This window comes from Elgaria multicarinata, chromosome 1, assembly GCF_023053635.1.
Source record: "Elgaria multicarinata webbii isolate HBS135686 ecotype San Diego chromosome 1, rElgMul1.1.pri, whole genome shotgun sequence".
In the NCBI taxonomy this organism is placed as follows: domain Eukaryota; kingdom Metazoa; phylum Chordata; class Lepidosauria; order Squamata; family Anguidae; genus Elgaria; species Elgaria multicarinata.
Window position 1 is genome coordinate 123998039 of NC_086171.1, and position 20710 is coordinate 124018748.

The 20710-nt window shown below is 38.3% G+C and overlaps 1 protein-coding gene across 5 annotated transcripts in view; it reads left to right on the top strand.

The window, feature by feature from the left end:
• PTBP2 (polypyrimidine tract binding protein 2) overlaps positions 1 to 20710 on the top strand; it is an 86537-nt gene that overhangs the window by 59752 nt on the left and 6075 nt on the right. For all 5 annotated transcript variants that reach the window (XM_063136172.1, XM_063136181.1, XM_063136192.1 and 2 more), the window contains 2 exons: positions 2131 to 2241; positions 10252 to 10447. In XM_063136172.1, the coding sequence (XP_062992242.1) occupies positions 2131 to 2241; positions 10252 to 10447 (307 nt within the window). The remainder of the gene's footprint in view (positions 1 to 2130; positions 2242 to 10251; positions 10448 to 20710) is intronic.

A 20710-nucleotide genomic window follows, 5' to 3' on the forward strand; every position in this document is an offset into this window, starting at 1 on the left:
TGATTACATACAGCATTACTGTTTTCATTAGGGACTTCACATTCACCATTCTGAAATACGATTGCAGGGCAGGGAGCCATAGAATATGATACAAATCTCAATATTTAACGTAAGGTTCTCCCTGTACCCCATTGGGGAAAATGAATAATATAAGAATTGATTCTGATGAGTCTAAAAGTAATCGATAAAGGAACAAATTGTATATTATGGATACAGGTGTTCATGAAGTATTAAAATCGGACAGTTTTATATGTGGAACCATTTGGTTAGATCCAGAATGAGTCATATTTAAAGCAGATCCATTGAACTCAATGTGAGTCAGTTATGAATAGCTTTGGTTCCATTGATTGCAGTGCTCTATTCTGAGAAGGATCAGTTCTGGATTCACCCCCCTGTGTCTTTTCATTAGGTATGGTATCACACCATTCCATTTTCAGGATGTAGAACGGTTATTTTATCCCCTAGATGTGGAAGGGTTTGGATACTTCTAATTAGAGTTGAACAGAAACAGATAAGGTTTACACTTCATGAACATTTTTGCAGCCTTCAAAAAACTCCCTTTCATTCATTTTGTATTCCTGCAACTTCCTGTTTTTCCAGACTTTGGTAACAAAACTGCAACTGTAAAGCATGGGGAATTAGGGAGCATTGGTTTGGATGCACCTCTTAGTGAGATGTTGTATATTCACACTATGTTGCTCTTGTCCTTGAATGTGCATTCTGCTACAAATAAAAGCTAAGTCACATCTGCATGATGACCTTGCTGACATCTTCGTATAGCCAAAACCAATTGTATGGTTCTGACATTATGGTCTGAAAGCATCTGATCCTGAAGCATTGCTGCACTGAGGCAGACATGGATCTCTTCTGTCTATTAGATGGGAGACAACTGTGAAAATCTCATATAGGAGCAGAATATAAATTCTAATCAGTGTTCTTTATATGATCACTGATTGCTTGGTATCATGTAATAAAGTAGAGAGAAGCCCTGCTAAACTTTTTTTTAACGCTAAAAACAAGTGCAGGTTGTCTGTCTTTAGTGCGACTACACTTATAGTACCTGGAATATAGCAAAACAATTGGTTTTGGGTACTGGGTGCTTGCCCATTGCAGAGCCCTGACATGACTTTCTTCTAGTAAAACTTGTTTGACAGTATGTTGTGAAATTCTGTGGTGGGATTTAACTTCTGTAGCCTTTATTATAAATAAGCATTCTTACTGAATACAGTTTTTCTGGGGCAGTCTTCTTCAACCTGGTGTCCTTCAGATGTTTTGGACTTCAACTTTATTAGTACCAGCAATCATGGCCAAGAGTCAGGAATGCTGGGAGTTGTAGTTCAAAACATATGGTGATCACCAGATTCGAGAATATTGCTCTAGAGTATAACACAACCTGCAAGAAATGTTTATATTGTGTTCCTACCAAATTTTAAACATCATCATCAACAACAACAGAATCAGCATCTTTGAAATTGACAAGACATTTTGCTACCTGAGGCAGAGCAGCAGTTAGCACCCCTTCTCTTCTTCCACCCTCCAGTCATGTTAGATAGTATCCAAGGTTGGTCAAGTTATTTTGGCACCTGAGACAAAGAATCCCACAAGTTGTTAACATTAGACCAAAGTACCCTAATTCAAACTACTCTAAGAATGTGACCTTATGTGCACATATACAATGAACTACACAAGTCTAACCACAGGTAAACATGCATAGAATCATGCTATAAAGGCAGTGATTAATTATTGGCGTATAATAATCCTAGTATTTAGCATTTGTTAGAAAGCTTTAGAGTGTTCACTACAACTACCCTGTAAGTCAAGTGAGTATTATTATTCTGTATATAAACAGTGTACCTTCCAACTGAGGATAATGCTTCATGTATCCAATGAAATGGAATACAGTCCATGGAAGCGTATGTCGTAATATATTTGGTAATCTCTTAATGTTCCAGAAGACGCTTTGTTTTTGCTGCAACAGACTAACACAGCTACCCCACCCGCCCCCACGAAACTCTATCAAATCAGTTGATATGGAACTCTTTACAGAACATGGTGTATGTCTGATGACTTTTTATTTTGTAACTTGTTGAATCAAGTCCCCATTTACATTTGTTTTTGGTTTTTCAACAGATATTTTCCAAATTTGGGGCAGTTTTGAAAATAATCACATTCACAAAGAATAACCAATTTCAAGCACTGCTACAGTATGGTGATCCGGTAAATGCCCAACAAGCAAAACTTGTAAGTATAGTTCTGATTAATTCTGTTTAGCCAGTAGTTGGGAGCACTTGTTTTGCCAAACCTTGCTTTGTTGGGCAAAATAAGCAGCTTCAGAGGTTATAAATCAACATCTTATTGCCTGCAACTAAAGATATTTCCTAAATGAGCAATTTAGTCACAGATATCCTAATGAAAACTAACCTGGGACCAAAACATATATTTTCCAATCAGTTCAATGAATTGTGATCACATGTCACAGTAAGCCACCAATTCATGCTTGATAAACCATGATTTAAAGCTGGCTTCCAGTCTTGGCTTTTTTGGAAGCAATAAACCCCTAGACCCTGGTTTGGACATAAAGTGAAGTTGTGCTTAATTCTAGCTTTCTAGTTTGTTTTCTCACTTGCACAAAGAGAAGTGCAAAGTAGAAATAATTGGGCTGTTTGCACTAATATGGGGCTCATGCAAAACATGGTTTATTAAACCAGAATTGATGGTTCACTATTACATGTGGATGTAGCCATTGAAGATCTCTGCTACAGTTTTTCATGTAAACAACCAATTTTCTGTTGTCAGCAGTCTTCTCTGCTGAGGCTTCAACAATAAGAAAGTAATGAAAATTATTGAAAGAGGCTATTTTTAAAGAAAAGGGCTTTAGAGAGAACTTACTGGCCCAGTTCTCATGTCACAGGAACCCGAGTTTTTGTTTTAAAACCCTGAGTTACCATAAATGAGTATGCTAGTTCATGTGGCTTGATCACTTCTGCTTGGGTGCTCCTGCCTCGTTAACCCTGGCTTAACCCTGGGTTACAACTCTGGCTTATTGGGAGAGAGACAAGCCAGAGTTCTGGTTTGTATGTCACTCTAAACATCCCAAGAAAGACATGTCCATGGGTTATTTTGTTGCTCCCACTGGCAGGAGGAGCCAACCAGGAACAATCAAGCCATGTGAACTAGTGTGCTGACTCATTCATGGTAAAAAAACAGGGTTGCTGTGACATATGACTTGAGCCATTATCTCATAGCCAACTAGTTTTTAAACAGACTGGAGGAGGTGCATTGAGGTAAGTTGTTCATATGAGTGAGTGTTCATATTTATTAATATTTTCTATATGCAGCTTATAGAAAATCTAAATACTGAATACTTTTTTGATTTAAGACAAATTTCAGGAGAGGATTGTGTGGCTCCTGATTATATAGTTCCTGAATATACTGCTGAGTAAAGGTCTGAAGGTGGCAGTGGTTGCTGAATAGAATCCACTTATATATATGGAATATTGTTCATTCTGTATTGCCAAGAGAGTTTTAAAGGACTGGATGACTTCTTATGGTTCCTAATCTTTGAACAACATTGGTATAGTATGAAAATTTCTGAAAATGATATGTCAGGGTAGCAAGGAGATTTTTATACTACATTTAATACAGGAGTCAAATGAAATGATTTCCTTAGGTAATGGTAACTTCTGCATTTATTTTGAGACTACAGTTGGACATTTCCTTTCTAGGGCAGGCAGCAGTATGCAAGTAAATGTTGTAAAGATATTTTTAAAATCAAGATGTAAGAAAGTTCAATGTTCAAGGTAAAAAACACACCCAAGAAGTTGCTATAAAAAGTGGAAATCATATTTCTCCTAAGCTCAAAAATATTGAAGACCATCTGTATCTACAGAATTCTAGATAAAAGTCTGTTTTTTACTGTAACAACTTGTTTACTTAAACAGTATAACTTGTCACAGGAATTAATGGAAAAAGCTACATAAGGGAATACGAAGAAATAACTTAAATATTTAAATACACTGCAAGAAAATGTAAAAGCAAGGTGGCTTGTGATATACCCCTTGAGTATAAAATATCTCACAATCTGTAGGGGTCAGTTTAAAAACCTAGTAATGCCAGGAGAGAAGCTAAATGAATTTTGTCACCACTTTTTACTGTAAAGGTTAATGGTAAAATTACTTTTCAGATAGTACTCTTTATAGAGAATCAGAATGTGGCCTTCAGAGAAATTGAAGGCTCAATAAGGAAGTTTAAAGAGCAATTTAAGAAAATCAAGCACCTAGAAGAGAGAACATTTCCTAAAGAATCTGATGAAAATAGCCTTGCTGTCAGCATTGCTACCTGTTATGAAGTGGCTATGATTTTCAGACTTGCTATACAGGTTTTAAAAGTGGATTCTGACATCAAATTCCCTTTATTCTGTTTTTGGTTCATGTTGGTTACATCCCCATCTAAAGAGTGAAACTGATTGTATATGTATCTTAACTTTATCTGCCTTTGAAAAACAAGTTAGCATTCCTAGTTAATGAGAAAAGCCTATTACGCATACTATGATGGATAAACATTGATAGTGTTTTTTAGAAAACATATTTTTAATGACAACTTGTTTCCACGTTCTTTATGTATACATATATAAGGTTGATAGTGTTCCTTCAAAGATAACCTGGATTTCAATTTGGATTTAATACAAACATGTATGTTAGTCCATTCTTATCATACACTAACTGAATCTATTACTGTGTAGCTCATTGGCTAAGTTCAGATGATCTTCCAAAGCATGGCTTGGAGGGTCAGGATGGTGCTCCAGCCATAGTTTTCCATGATGTTTGAATCTCTGACCACTGCCATCCCATGCAGCAGTTAGGTTTGAAAAAACCTATGAGTGTGGGTGAGAGAAAGGGGGTTTGTCCCTGTCTACTTTAGACTTTGGCCTCCCCACCCCTGCTTGCATATAATACTCATAATCATAATATAATATATTTATTTCTTACCCGCCTCTCCCTTTGGATCGAGGCAGGGAACAACATTAGTACAACAAATCAATACATCTTAAAAATTCTTGATTTCACATTCATTTGTGTATGGTCCCCAGAATGTTACCATGAGGGTGAAAAATGTTGCTGATACCTAATTTAGAGGTGTCCTAATTGCAGTTTGCCCTATTCAAGATAAACTATAGTTGTAAGACATCTGTAAATGGATCAAGGATGCAAGAAGAGGGAGCTCACAAGCCTGTGACAAGTATTGTATTTGTGACAGTTATAACTATTTAGATCATTCATGACCATTGGCCATGCATATTGGGCTTATGGGAGTTGAAGTCCCAACATCTGGCAAGCATAAAGACTGATTTAGGCTAATAACAAAATAGAATGTACGATTTTGAGGTATAAATAGAGGAATTCCACATATAACATAAGCAATCTGAGGCATAATATTCATCTTAAGGTAATATAAGGATATTACCTTATCCTGCAAACTCAACATTAAAGATGCCTGTCTTTGTATGATCTGTGAGATTTCATTAATCCAATTATTCAAATTTATCTCGATCATTTGAGATATGTCTCTTGGAATAAGTATTCACAAGTAAGTAATAAAATCTGGCCACCATCAAAATTGCCAATTGGCTATGAGATACTGTATTTCTAATCGGCATCAGTTCAGACTTTGATCAGTTAATTGATTAGCCAGACAAATCAAATGTATTGATCAACTGTATCAAAGCTGGAACAGATGACTGGCATTTCAAAATAAACAATAAAAGATCATTAGCATAAAGAATAATTCTAAATTCCAAAGAGTCATACTCAAAGCCAGTAGTTCTACTATTCTGTCTAGTACCACACGTGTGGAGTTCCAAATATAAATCAAATATCAATGAAGAAAGTGGACATCCATTCTAGTAATTCTACCCACGTAAAAAGAAATCTGAAAAAAGACCATTAGTCATAGCTCTAGCTCTTGGGGTTGAATATAAAATTTTGATCTATTTCAGAAATTCTACAGGAAAGCCAAATTCAATGTAGCATAAATTTCCAATGAATTTTGTCAAAGACCTTTTTGGTATCCAAAGAAACAATAATGGTTTCTATCAGTATTTAAAGCTATCAACAACTAATCTAAGATTATCAACCACCTGTTAATAAATCTCACCTGGTCATATTAGCTTGTTACAATCTATCAGCCAGAATTTTAATATCTACATTAATAAATGAAATAGGTTGCTAGTTAGTATGATCCTTGCCAGCTTAGGAATCACTGTAATATAAGCATCATTTAACTATGAAGAAAGGCAACCCAATTCAAGAATATGATTATAAAAACAATAAAGCTTTGGAACTAAGAGGACTCAGTTGGAAACTCATCCAGACCAGGTGATTTCCCAGAATTCATATTCATAATTGCTTTCATAATTTTGCCTATATGCAAAGGAGCCCAGAAGTAACTCATGGAATTCCACTCATGAAATTGGTAGACTCTAAAAATGGAAACTTAGTGTTCCATGTATAGAACAACCAGTTCTATGCAAATAAGAATAAAACAGTAACAATTGTGAGTTCATATTTATGGGAGAGGTGTATATCATATCACTGTCATATTTAATAGCTGAAATAACATTTGAATGTTTTTGCTGTTTAAGTCAATGTGCGAGGATCTTACTGGGATGTTCATCATTTTCCCAATATGCCTGTTGTAAACGGGTTAAGGCAAATTCTGCCTGCAATGAAAGGATATTATTCATCTCATAATATTCTGCTGCTCCTGATAAAGTTATGCAGTTAGGCAAATGGTTATAAGAGATTTTAGCTTTTTATTTAGAGAAATTTGTTGTTTTTTAAAGTAGGAAGCATAAGCAATAATTCTATGGCCCTATTCAGACAATATGCTAAACCACAATGCTCAAGAGTTTTGTACTAAACGTTACGGCTTAGTGTGTCATGTGAGCCATGACATAGTGTGTTGTGTGAACATTCCTAACCATAATGGCTACATAACCATGGTTTAAACATTCTCGCTAACCACTTGCTGTAAAATGGATAGCGGCCTCAGCATGTTGTCTGATCAGCTCCTGTTGTTCCTATTAAAAAAGCTTTATGAAAGCTTTACTGGCATTCCACTCAGTGGTGCATGATTTAAAGCAGGCTTCCGATCCTGGCTTGTTTGGAAGCATTAAAACCCATAGACCCTAGTTTGGACATAAAGGGAAGTTGTGCTTAATTCTAGCTTTCTGGTTTGTTTTTTCAGTCACACAAAAAGAGGAACAATTTTATAGTAGCCAGTTAGTATGCACACTTGTTCAGGAAACATATGGACTGCAAAACAACTTATGTCAATACACACCCTGAATACCAGTTTTGACCTGAGACCAGATAATGTAGATGAGGCTTTCACCTAAGCAGTCGCCTTTTTATCTTAAGAATATGACAGTTCTGGTGCTTCGATAAAGAAGTTGAACTGAAAAGTGCTAGTTCAGACTTTTCTCTCTTCTCCAGAAGAATTGATCTAGTCATGAACAAAAATAATGTGTAATCCTGGAGATCATGATTATACATCTGCAATAACTCCTGTGTTTTCTTGAGACTTTTAAAGTGTCCTTTGCCAAGCTCAGTGGGAAAAAATCACTGTTCATCACTATTAGTAAGTGCAAATCACCAATCACCACACAAATCATCTCATGTCATTTAATAAACATAGGTGTTGCAAACATTATTGTGTACGACAGGGATCAACTATTTAAATATTCTTAAGTATAGAAAAAGCAGTGTGATGAATTTCAAATGGAAGGAATTAACTATAAAATGTTAATTTTTTATACTCTAGGAATTACTGTAAGTCTTATAGTGTAAGACGAATTGTTTTAGGAAGTGTATTGATGAGTACATATTTCCTTGAAGAGAGCCCTGGTGAAATTTCAGGGTAATCACACACTAATGAAAATTTGAATGCCAGTTTCAGTGTTTAGATGTCAGCATACAGCATTTCCTTTATTTATTTTTCTGGTCAAAGTCTTATTGCTAGAACTGTCACACAATTAAAGAATCATTCCTACACCTGTTTTCCTGGAAGTAAGCTTCATTGAACTCAATGGGTATTCTAAGTAGACATATAAGATTACAGTATTAGAAAATTAATTCTATTAAACTTATATATGCTTCCATATGAATAAAAACAATGGTTCTGAAAAACAAGCATAATTTCATAGGTCCTCTGCCTGATCCAGCTGTAGCCACAGGAATCCAGTGTAACCACAATTAGCCACAGATAGCAATGTATATCACTGGGCATCAAAATATTCATCTAGGTACTTCATTGGGTCTAGATGAGCATAGGGATACTGATGGGGTTGAATATGCTTTCTTTAGAAAGTAAAGCTACCCACTGTTGAAAGGGAGTGGTAGAAATCTCAGCTCGAAAGGAAAGTTGAATTGGGTATCATGGTATCTGACATCTCTGCCTGGTTGCTAGAAAACTCCAGAGTTAGTCCGTGCAGTTGTGATGAGAAAGCAAGGAAAATGCTGTCGTCTAGTACTGTAACGCTGTGCTGAAGCTGTAGACTATACTGTCCTGTATAAAAGTGAGAATGTAGAATGCCCCTTCTACGATGTCTCTAGGATGTGTGGATTATGTTCTAACACACCTGCTGTCCATATACTATGACATAATTTGGTGTTCCTTTACTATAGTGATGATAAAATACTGTTGAAGTTGGGGGAGAGATGAGAGAAATTTGAGAAGGGTGTGAGACGGAGAGAAGCGTTATCACCACATCTATTCATAGCAGAGGCTGTGTTCCATAGGTTGGATTGATTTCCTTGTGGTCTCAAAACAGATGGCAAATGTTTACATCCTCTTAGAGATGCTAATTTTGTGCATGCATGCTGTGAGATGTTTTTGTGAATGTTCATTTAGAGCCACTCATGAGCTCAAGTTTTTCTTTTTTCATTCCCCCCCCCCGTTTTTTATACTTGAAAAGTAAGTTCTGTGTTTATTTCCTACATTTAATAGGTCAAATGACAGTTCATCTGTATTACCTGTATATATGATGATTCCCTGCCTATACGGAAACTATTTGAGCCTATTTTTGAAGCATTTGCCTTTTCATATTTATACATTTGTACTGTTGAAGGAGGTGGATATAAAACAAAACATCAGCCACCCATCAGTGCCACCTGTAATGTTTGCTTTTGTGCTGACCTGGAATACTTGCATTTAAATTCCGTTCCATTTCATTTGAGGAGGGAATTGGTATGTTTGTTGTTAGCCATATTCATCTCAGTCTCAGTGGAAACCTTTATTGCATAACTTTAGATCTGAGGATAGAGTACCTATTTTGAACTTCATAACTTTGACATAAGTTCCAAATTATACATGCCCAAATTATCATTTTCATTAGCAGCAAGATTGGAACTGCTGTTGATCAGATGTTTACTAGTGTATCACCACATTTGATGCACTTGAATATAACAATTTTGCTAGTAAATATCTTGACTAAAGGCATCTTCCAAATAAACAGAGAGAATATTAAGTTCTGTTAGGATGGAATCAAACAACATTCCACTAAAATAAAAAGCTCCAGACACTTTAACCTTTTCTTGACCATTTTGGTTGCCCCTTTCTTATACCTTTTCTATTGCAACCATATTATTTTTGAGCTAGGGTGACAAGAACTCTACAGAGTTTCCAAATGTAGCCAGATGATATTCTTATATAAAGTCATTGAGATACTGGCTATTTTATTTTTAGTCTCTTTCCCCCCTAACAATTCCTAGTATTGACTCACCTTTTTCAAAGCTGCCACACGCTTGACGTTTCGTGCCCCAATTTAAAAACCATAAATATATGTCACTAAAAAATCTCAAAAAAAAATCTGTATTAGATAGCAATGCTTTTGATAAAGATTCTTCTCCCACCCCAAAAATTTGAAAAAAAATATGCTTGGGAGTAGTAATTCGACAGGGAGATCCCATTGAGGCCAAACTCTAGCAGCTTTATGTAATATAACACTGGTGGGATGAGGGTCTGCTCAAAATGTGCTGGAAAAGTTGCAGTAATTTAGACAGAAGCTTTAACTTCATCTCATGGGATGTAGTGTTACTTAACAGGTCGCGGCATAGCTTTCAAGGTCTGGTTTATGGAAGTATTTTTAAAAAACATTTTCAGGCAAAGTTCTATGGAGATGTGCTTAGTTTTCTAGTCTTCAACTGTAAATTCTGTTATATATGCTTAATCAGAATTTTTTTGTTCTTCCAGGCGTTAGATGGTCAGAATATTTATAATGCCTGCTGTACCTTACGGATTGATTTTTCTAAATTGGTCAACTTGAATGTAAAGTACAATAATGACAAAAGTAGGGATTACACTCGCCCTGACCTTCCTTCTGGTGATGGTCAACCAGCTCTGGACCCAGCTATTGCTGCTGCATTTGCAAAAGAGACTTCACTTCTAGGTATGATTTTGTTCTCCTCCCTCCCTCCCTCCCTTCCTCCTCCCTCCCTTCTCAATTGTTCTTGCTATGTACAGTTCCTCCTAAGATGTTGTCATCTACAAATTACATTAACATACTTTTAAATTTTTTTTAGAAAACATTAATGAGAATACTGAACAAGTCCTGAAAAATAATTATATTTATTACTATTTTCAACCTACCTTTTTCTCTTTTTAACCAATTTTGACCCTATTAACCAATTTCTTACTCATTTTACTTCTATCACTACCATTTTTCCCCATTTGAGTACCTGTAAGCTAATAGGTCTGCTGTTATTTGATGTACTTTTGTTCCATTTCTTTAACAGAGATATTTTTATATTATACCCCTCCAGAGTACTAATGGATGTGCCATTTCATGGAGCCCCTCCTTTAATATTCTTGGCTGGAGATTACCTTGCCCCACATAGTTGAGAGCAAGAGCGTCAGGCTTTACATTAATCTCACTCATTGAATGTTTGTGTCATACTGAAATTTACCTGTCTTCATTATACCTTGTTGAAGGTGCTTCTTATCCAGCTTTAAGTCATAAACATAACCTGCAAGGTTTTTTACACTATGGCTTGACCAACACTGACTACGTTAAAGAAGTTCATATTTTTGGTCCATGGTTCAGCTTTCTTCACATACTTGACATAAAATCAAATACTTTAGCCACAACTCTCCATTCCACTCATACTGGGCGAATTTGTTTTTTTAAAAAATAATAATAATAATCAAATGATAAATTTAATATAATTTAAACTGTAGCAGGGATAGGCTGCTAACCAGCTACCTAACTTTAGATGGCAGAGGGACGTGGCAGAAGATCTTGGTGAAATTTGTAAGGTTTGGGCAGGTTCCTGTGGTTCAAAGGGTCCTTTAAGTAACCAGGGCCCAAACTATTTAGGTCAAAATGGGTAATTTTGTGTATTACATAGGGATGACAGAACACAGAGTAAAATTTCAAGATATAACCTCGAAAATGTAATCCTTGTAATGTAATGGTGGTGCTAAATCTTGTTGCCTGAAATCATAAACATTTTGCCATTATCTTCATTGGGGCAACAGATTTTATTTTCAAAAGACAAATATACTTTTTGCTTTGTGCTGATGAACATTGCTTCAACGGAAAAAAACAATGAACTGTGAGTATGGGTGTAGGTGAATGAAATTAAACAATGAATGAAATTTAATTTAATAAATAATGAATGAAATTTAATTATTTTTCTTGCATTTATTTGTTGGATCGCATCAGATAAAGAAGCAATAATGCTCTCTTGAGAAATATGTAGTGGTAAATGAGCCTAGTACAGTGATCTTTCTGATCAAACTAGGTTTAGGCATGAAAAAAATATTTTAGGATGCCTGTAAAGTAAAATTCAGAACAACTGAATCACTACCCATATGTATCCTTACCTTTCAGGTTTTTAATGCAATCCAGGGTACATATACCCTGGTGCTATTTCTGGATCTATTTGGGTGTCCAAGATTAGAACATTAAATGTTAACAGATAATCTTTGCTCTGTTGTCTTGTTCATTTGCAGCAATCAGTTGTTGAGTTTGTAAATTGCCCATCCTTTTTAATGAGTACTTATCTTTTGTAGAAGAAAAATTCATCAACAAAGAGGAAAGCTTGCTTTCAGATCTATTGTCGGGAGGAGTGCTTGATTCCTTTTAATGACGTACATTTTGTACTTTATGGAAGAAAATTGCATGATGAAAATTTCTCCCTATGAAAGTTTACTAGTTCTATTCTAGTATCTTGAGCAATAACATTATGAGGGTGACATAATTTAGCCCTGAGGGGAAAAAGCATTTAAAAGTTTGCAAATTCAGAACTAAAAGTAAATCAGAGTCATTCGAAGGTGCATTTGGATACTTTGATCACCACATTTACATGAATAAGCTGATCATTGTCAAACTGCTACATGAGTCCTTATATTAAAGGTAATTTCTAGTTGTAAGAAAGTGCTTGTGTTGACTTTGCCTTAGTGAGATTATTGAAAAATGCACATGCAGAATAAGAATGACTTCTATATCCTTCATTGAATTATAGGACAAATAACATTTCCCCATCAAGCATAGCCTATTTATTTATTTATTTATTTATTACATTTCTATACCGCTCATCAGCTGAAGGTCTATGAACGGTTCACAAAATGAACACTCCATTCTTCTGGTGAATGGAGATGCTTCTGAGCAAGTGGGGAAGGAATTAGAAGGTTTTCCCCAAGATTCAGAAAATAGACAAGGGCGGGTTCTGGTAATCAGAGTTCTGTGATTCTAGGGAAGATAATAAAAGTCATTTAGTAATTGACACTTGCTTTATTTGCATGGGAGTATGGAGCTGGCTCTATTAGAGATTGAATGACAAAAATTGCTAGCTAAAAACAACAACCTTTGAAAAAGTGTGGGGGTGGGTGGGGGGGGAAATGAAATTTGATTATCCAGTTCATTGGACACTTTGATTATGTTCTCTGTCCCTTTGCATTCAAGACACACTGCCTCAGGTTGTTATCAAGGCATTTCATAGTCTTCCATTACCTCTGTTAAGCATTTAATTTTCCCCTATGTACAGCTGTGACTTTTGTTCTCTGAATCACTACCCTCTGAATCTGTCCTGAGATGATCTTTAAAGGAGGACATCCTGCTTAGGGCAACTCCTCCCTTCAGGCTCTGGAGATGGGGCTTATCAAGCAAACATCCTGTGCCTTGAAGAAGGAAGATTTTCAACAGGAAGGCAATATGTTTTCCCTTGCAGAGCTAGCAGCCTTTAGGCTTCTCTTCTTTCTCTGCTCCTTTTTGGCCTTCTCTTCTTTGTCACCCTAAGTCCAGCAAGTGTATTCTCCAGGAAGAGACTATGCAAGCAAGCAAAATAGAAGGAGAAGATGGGACAACATGGCCCCATGCATACTCACAAGTGGTCCCATGGCAAAGCGTGCAAAAACAGAGAGCTTGCACCACCAGACAGGAACCTCTTCGCACTAGGATCCTTGTCTTCCCACTTCACATGTTCAGAGAAGGTGTGCTACCCCAGATGACTATGGACTGCAGCAAGCTGATTCCCAGGTTGGGACTACAAATAGCTCAACAGCCAACTCCTCATTAGGGCAAAAGACTCAATGAAGAAATTTGATTCCAACAAAGAGAGGCGCAATATGTTCTGTACCAGGATCCTCCAGCATATGCCTCACCCCATGCCCGACATGGAATACTGAACCGCTGAGCTTTCAGCCAGGGTGTGTGTACGCAGAGGGCAATAGACATGCAGCACCAACACCATCCCCAGTGCGGCCCCTACTGCACTACTGAAACTTGTGACAGCAGGAAAAGAAATTGGGAGGTTGCCAATGAATTTCTGAATTAGGCTTGGCCATTTTAGCCTTCTGTAACAGTTTGCCACTATTGAATTCGGTGGTGGCAGGAATGTGGCAGGCAGGGGGAACCCAAGGGGTGAAAATGGACCCCAGACCCTCTGAAGTTGTCCACCCTTGAGATAAAGGCAACCAAGGATTTGGATAGATTCCCTTCTCCATGGAAACCCCACCCTGAGGGCTATTGGTGGTTTCATCTGTTGTAGCAGGATATCTGTACTAAAGTGTTTGTGACAAGGTGGAAAGCCAGGTGGGCTGATCTCTCTTCCAGCATGAATACCATGCATTACAAGCACCAGGTTTCTCAACCAGGACCTCAGCACAGGAGAAATCTGTGTTTTTCCAGTCAACTGGCTCCTTTACTACCACCACAGTGCACCACACTCCCAATTCCCCGGAGTAACCATCACTACCCCAACAAGAAAGGTTATCCTGTTCCATCTCATCTAAAATGGCAAAGTTCCTGACTGGGGAAAAAGGAGCACACATTGACCAGAATTTCCTGGTTTGCTACCTGGCAGAGAGATGGGGAGTTCATTGGGGATTACAATCTAGTACTAAAACCCATTCTCTCTCCCCTTCCTCACCTGTTTTTTAAATAGAATACTCTAACCCAGCGGTGGGGAATATCGAGCCTGTGGAAGCTTGGACTCACTTCACAGGTTCCTCCCCTCCCCCATCCCCCAGCCTGGAGGTCTTAGGGAGGAAGCATGGAGTGGTATCTCCTTGTTATGTCTGTGATAGATGCCACTATTGGTGCCTAGTATCAGAAGTTGTAGCTCTGAAGGATTAGAAAGGCTCCTTCCAGGATGCAGGGCATAAGAATAATAACATTGTCTCACATGAAGCTCACAAGGCTCCCACTCAGAGGTATCAGCATTGATCTGTTTCGCCAGGCTATCCCTTGTGAAATAGGGATTCTCCTGTGAGGTGTCCTTACAAGTTAATTCAACCCTGGTAGCCTACTTCACAGGGCGCAGCAAGCAGGACCAAGGGCTCCCCTATCCAGCCTTACAGCTGCTTTAAAACTTCACAACAGGTGGGAAGTGTTGACTGTGGATAAACACCTACAGAAACAACTTCAGGAAAAGTAGGAGGTGCTAACTATGCCCAAGAACCACAGCATGGGCCCAAATGCCTGTGAAGAAGGCCGACCAGTACAGGAGCAGAGGGCAAGAATGATGGGAAAGTGTTTTTCATGCCTGTGAGTGGGCAGAGCTTCAGAGAGAGTATGAAGGACCAGTAGGAAAGGCCCCACAGACCTCAGGCTTCTGGTTCCCCACCCCTGAGCTATGCGTACAGGCATGTGATCTTTCCCTTTTCTCCTGAAAGAAGCTGTTTGGAGAACCTGGTGGATAGTAATTATTTTTTAAAAGATGCTGCACCTCCTAACTCTAGGAAGAAGTTTCATGGCACCTTTATCCAGGCTAGGTAAAGTCTGAAAACTTAGAAACTTTCTCAGCTAAAGTAGAGAGGACCTGCAGAGATGGTGCCCATCAAACCCCCAGTTCAATCTTGCATCTCCACCAGAGGGACTCCTGGTCATCAGCTGCCTATCCTTTGGGCGCACATGTATCAGGCCTTGGGATCATTAACGTTGTTCCTAACACGGAAACAGTCAGCACAGATCACTGGGTAAGATAGACTATTTAAATGGATTACTGACTCAAATTGGCCTGTTTTGGCCCTATAGATTCCTATTTTATATATCCATGTAGCAAACTTCTCTGTACAAGTTCAGATGTCCTGTCATATCCTAGAAGACTTCATTGCAGTCCATAACAGAATCACTGAAACCTAGCATCTTTTTAGACTCCCTAGACCTCACAGAAACATAGCTCCATTAACGATTGGGCATCACATCTACCCCAACGTCATACCTGTGGTATGTTTCAGACAACAATGGATTCATGTCTATCCTGTTTGAGCGTTCACCTCATCAGATCAACTCAACTCAAGAACTTATGAGGTGTACTGTCAGCAGTGCCTGTGATACTATGGCTTTCTTACCTGTGATGTAAATGTTCCATTCATCTACCAGTCCCTGGAAGCCACCAAGGCATGCTGTTTCTGATACAGGTTCTGTATGAACTTTTCACAAGCCACCTTGTTTCCTCACATATGAGATCTGACTTTTTAGGCCATATTCAGCTATCCATGTTCACCTGCTTTTAGATATTCCTGGCTCCATGCCACACTATTAAAGATTCCCCTTTTCTCTAGAAAAACAACCTGCATCAGTAGTTGTACAATCCTGTGTCCATGTGAAAGAATTGCTGCTGCTGGCTCATAGATCACCATCTTCTCACAGTGGTCTTTTTCCAGCCTCTATTTCAGTTCCAAGAGTTTATGGATATGAGCTGCTTAAGCTACAAGACCATTTCTAAAGTTATTGGTGGAATGTCGGTGATCTTGGAAGCAAGCATGAACTTCATCTGGCTTGGAAGCAAGCATCAATATCGAAGAGAATTACACACACACACACACGGTTTGCATGATTGCAAGGTGGTTAATAAGCCACAGTGGCTGGTTAACTACCCTGCACGTGACAGTCACGTACCAGGGAATTAGCATACATAATTTTGGTTGCACAGCTTGTTCTGTCATGTGAATCTGGCCAGGGTGGCTTGTTGCCATGCTAAACAAGCCACCCAGAACCAATGGACTGTTGTAGGGTTCTGGGGTGGCTTGTTAACCATAGCAACAAGCTACCCTGTCTGGCAGCACAGCTTGTTGTAGCTTGTTGCTCATTAACCACAGCAACAAGGTACAACAAGCTGCGCTGCCAAAGGTAATTACCCTCATCTCGCCCCCCCCCCCCCGCATGCAATCACCACATAAGGCACTGGGGAAGAAGAAGTGAGGGAGACTGGAGCAGGCAGAGACCATCGGAGCCTGCTTCAGTTGGGAAAAAAAAAAACCCACCCCCAGGGCTAACTGGCATCTTCACCCTGTGGGGAAGAAGAAGGAGCTGAATGTAAGCCTGAGGGCAGGAACTGTCTTCTTAATGATCAATTGTAATCCGCTCCAAGAGCCTTTTTGGCTGAGGTGCAGGATAAAAATACTCTAAATAAATAAATAACGCAGGGAAAATAAGGCATCATGGCTTATTTCCCCCGTTGCAATCATGTAAACTGGGACATACACCCAGAAAGGGTTCACATGTGTACAAGTGGTTAATAAGCCATGGTGACTCATTACACACCCACACACATGCTAGCAGATTTCCCACACTATAAACCATTCCAGCTACCCACTCTCACCAAGTTCGCATGTAACAACAAGCCATGCCCAGCGAGGGTAATTAGGGAAATAAGTTGGTACATGTGAGGGTGGTTAAGCATCTGTTATGGCTTATTAACTACCGTCATGTTGTACAATCCAGGACACACACCTCCCTGCTGTAAAGAGTAGCAGTGAAGCAACCAAACAATGTACAACTTTACTTCTGATCATGGAGCTAAGGACTAGCAGCAGGGATCTCTATGTAACTGCTAGTTTTACTGCTGTCCAACTCTCCAGGTCCAAAGTTGGATAGAAGGCTGGTTGCTTGTCACGCTTGATGTTGTGAGCAAAAATTATGAAATCTTGTATAGAATAACACTGGTCCATGACCTCAGAATGTTTTTAGAAGGCTGTTTTTCTTCTGGCTTTACAGTACTCCTTCCAGTACTTCACTCTAAGATCAAGCATTCAGAGTCCTCTAGAGCTTTCAGATGTCTTGTTCAGAGGAGATTTAGTTCCATTATTTCTTTAACTTTCCATGAAGATGCAGGCTATTACACTATCCAGCATTCCAGGACCCTCCTCAAGAGTACTGTGATTTCATCACCCTTCCAAAAGTAGTTCTTTAAGAAAGCAGCTTTCTTTGCACAGAGTTTTCCATCATATAAGCTTTACATGGATCATCAGCACTATTTCCCTCACTCCATTTCAACTTCATCTACTTGGACTTCATGATCCTCAACTTTTCTGTTCCTCATAATGATGTTCCTGAATGAAGTCTAGGTCTCTTTGTATTTCATAGGAATGAGGTAATATTTAAAGAATTTCAACATTCGTACCAGAAGTTTCTTCTGTGTTCCAAGAGGCCAAAATGTTTTCATTTTCTGTGCTTTTTGAAAATAGGAGTGTCACATAGTAGATGCGCATAATATATTCTGGATCTTTATCTGGGGTCCAACATTTATTTGTGATTGACATTTTAACTTCTGGGTCCTTGTTTACATCCATCTGTCCAAGGCAAGGTGTCCAAAGCTTCTTTGGTCTACTGGGTCAAGTTATTTATTGTATTCACGATAAATTACAGATGAAAATTAGATCTTATGCTGAGAGATACCATCATACACTCTGAAAGAGATAATACTATGTCAGTGGCTGTTGGTACTCTATCATTGGAGAACTCATGTAAAGATGCAGTGAGACTTTATGTTGACCATTATCCAATGTTCCTATTGAGTAGCTATGTTTCTGCTGCTGAAGCCTTGAACATGGATTTTCCAATGAATTGTGTGATCCTATTCAATAGCAAACACTTGCTCAGGATGGGAGGCAGTGCTTTCTTACATCCCTAGTTAAGATGTCTTCCTTCAAAAGAGAATGGACACCCTGTGACTGTTTCTTGTCTTTGAAGGTAAGGGGGGGCATCCTGCCCCACTCACCCTGGTTGAAACAGCTTATTTCTGCAAGAGAAGTGTGGGCTGATGTCTCATCTGACATAGCATCTTTCTTAACTATCCTCAGTTATCACTGTACTATGGAATGTTGCTTCTTGAGGGTGCCCTGAGAGAGAATTCTGCATCCAGTATGTCCGGTTGTCCCCCCCCCTTTTTTTTTTTTTTTGGTAATTGAATTAAAATGTTCTGGTTACAGTACTTTTTGTCTGCAGCATTCAAGGGAAACAGGCCCAAGTGAGCAGTAGTAATAGGGAGACAAAGCATAGGAACAGGTAAGAAATGTGCAGATTACAGAATCCTCATCATCACTACAAGGCAGGGATGTAGCCAACCTTCATGCTCAGGTGGGGCAACCACATTTCCATGTGAGATTTCAAAGAACAGAATTTAAAACACACACAATGATTTCCATATAACTGCAGAAACTTCTGTAGTTCTCTCACCACACCCAAGTGTTTTCTATTTTAATGTACTATGAATTGTTATAGCCAGAAATGTGTTAGTTAACTAAGAACAGTTTAAGTTCAGAAGTTTTTGCCTACGAATATCTTCCTTTAGAAAATAGCTTGGGTAAAATGGATTCATGGGGGGGGGCGGGATTTGGGGGCCATACCAAACTCCTTGTGTAGTGTTTCTATATTTGTCCTTCATAAGCCTTAAGTAAAAATAAAAATATCCCCACCTTAACCTGTATAATTGTGAATATGGCAGAGTTTTGAAAAGGGGTAACTTCAAATATTTTTTAAGATCACTTTAGCCCCTTTTAGCACCCTGTCATACAATCATAGTAGCTAAAAGGGGGATTTTAAAAAATCAAGAAAAATGTGATAGCGATAAAGGTTAAAATCATTATCACCTTTGAGTGAGTTTGAAAAAAAATCCATTTTGTAGTTATTCGCTCACCTTGAGATTGACAGAGTGTTTAAAGGAGGATTAAGAGTAATTTAAAGTGAAGTGGTCTTCAAAAAAGCCACCCTTTAAATTACCCCCCTTCAACACCCTCAGGTTGTTTTTCAAGATTACTTATAGGTAATCTTCCAAAATCCACTTGAGCCAGGGGACATCTTGGTGGGAACAGAGCTGAATGGATCATCTGGATGAAGTTTGTTGCACTACCATGCTTGAAGTGTGGCATGGAGAGAGAGGGACAGCAGCAGCTATAATGTATTTTTTTCTTTTCATCCAGAAATTTTCTATTTTTTAAAAAAAGCTCATATTCTTAATATGGGGCTTTTAAGTCAAATTTTTGCAAAAGCTTATTTTAAAAACACTTGGGGTGAACCATTGTTATAGATGGGCATCTACAGTGCTGGTGCAAGCTGAGCAGTTTTCCCATTAGTTACCAAAATGTTCAGCAGACAGTACATGCACATTTTTCAATTATCTCTGTTATGTCAAATCATAATTTATTTTATCTCTATTGAGTTGTCAGCTCTTATAAAACGTTAATATAGGCGGCTTCCACACCCAGCACGGATTATTTGTGGATAAATTGTTCTGAGAAAGGAGTGCCATGGAATAACTTGCCACCTCTTACCTACAGCATTCCATTTCAGAAAGCATTCAATTCTAGAACCGATGATGATTTCAGTGTTAGGAGGGGATGACTATTCCAAAAGTCTAAAGATTTGGGCCTCGATGGCTATGGGCCTTCCCTCACTATTTGTAGATACTTGAAGTGTATGAAGCAATTTGCAAACTAAGGAGGAAGATGACCTTATTAAATCGCAAGGATGATGAAATGCAAAAACATGTGCCTCTTTCAGGAGAGAAGATGAGGCATTTCCCTTGTTTTATTTTTCCCGTAGAATAAGTTGATAAATATGCTTCAGAGACATTTCCGTATAGAGTTGGCTTAACCAGCTAATGCTGGGCCATTTGTTAGAATGATTTGTGTTTTTTCCCCTTTATCATTGAAACATCATCCAGTGGTCAGTTATCTTTAAGAGAAAGAAATCTAGTTTATATTACGTGAACAAGCTAAAGTCAGAAATTTCTAATAGAGTAGTATTTGTATTGATAAAAACACTAAGCTATAGAAAAAGAAATGACAAGTTTCAGTGTAATATAACCTAGGTAATAAGACCAATCTTTCTTTTCTCCTAGATGCTATAGAACATTATGGTGGCCTTTTGCTTTATTCACCATGGTTAAAGCTATAGTTTAAGACGTCTTCTGAATGCAGCCTGGTT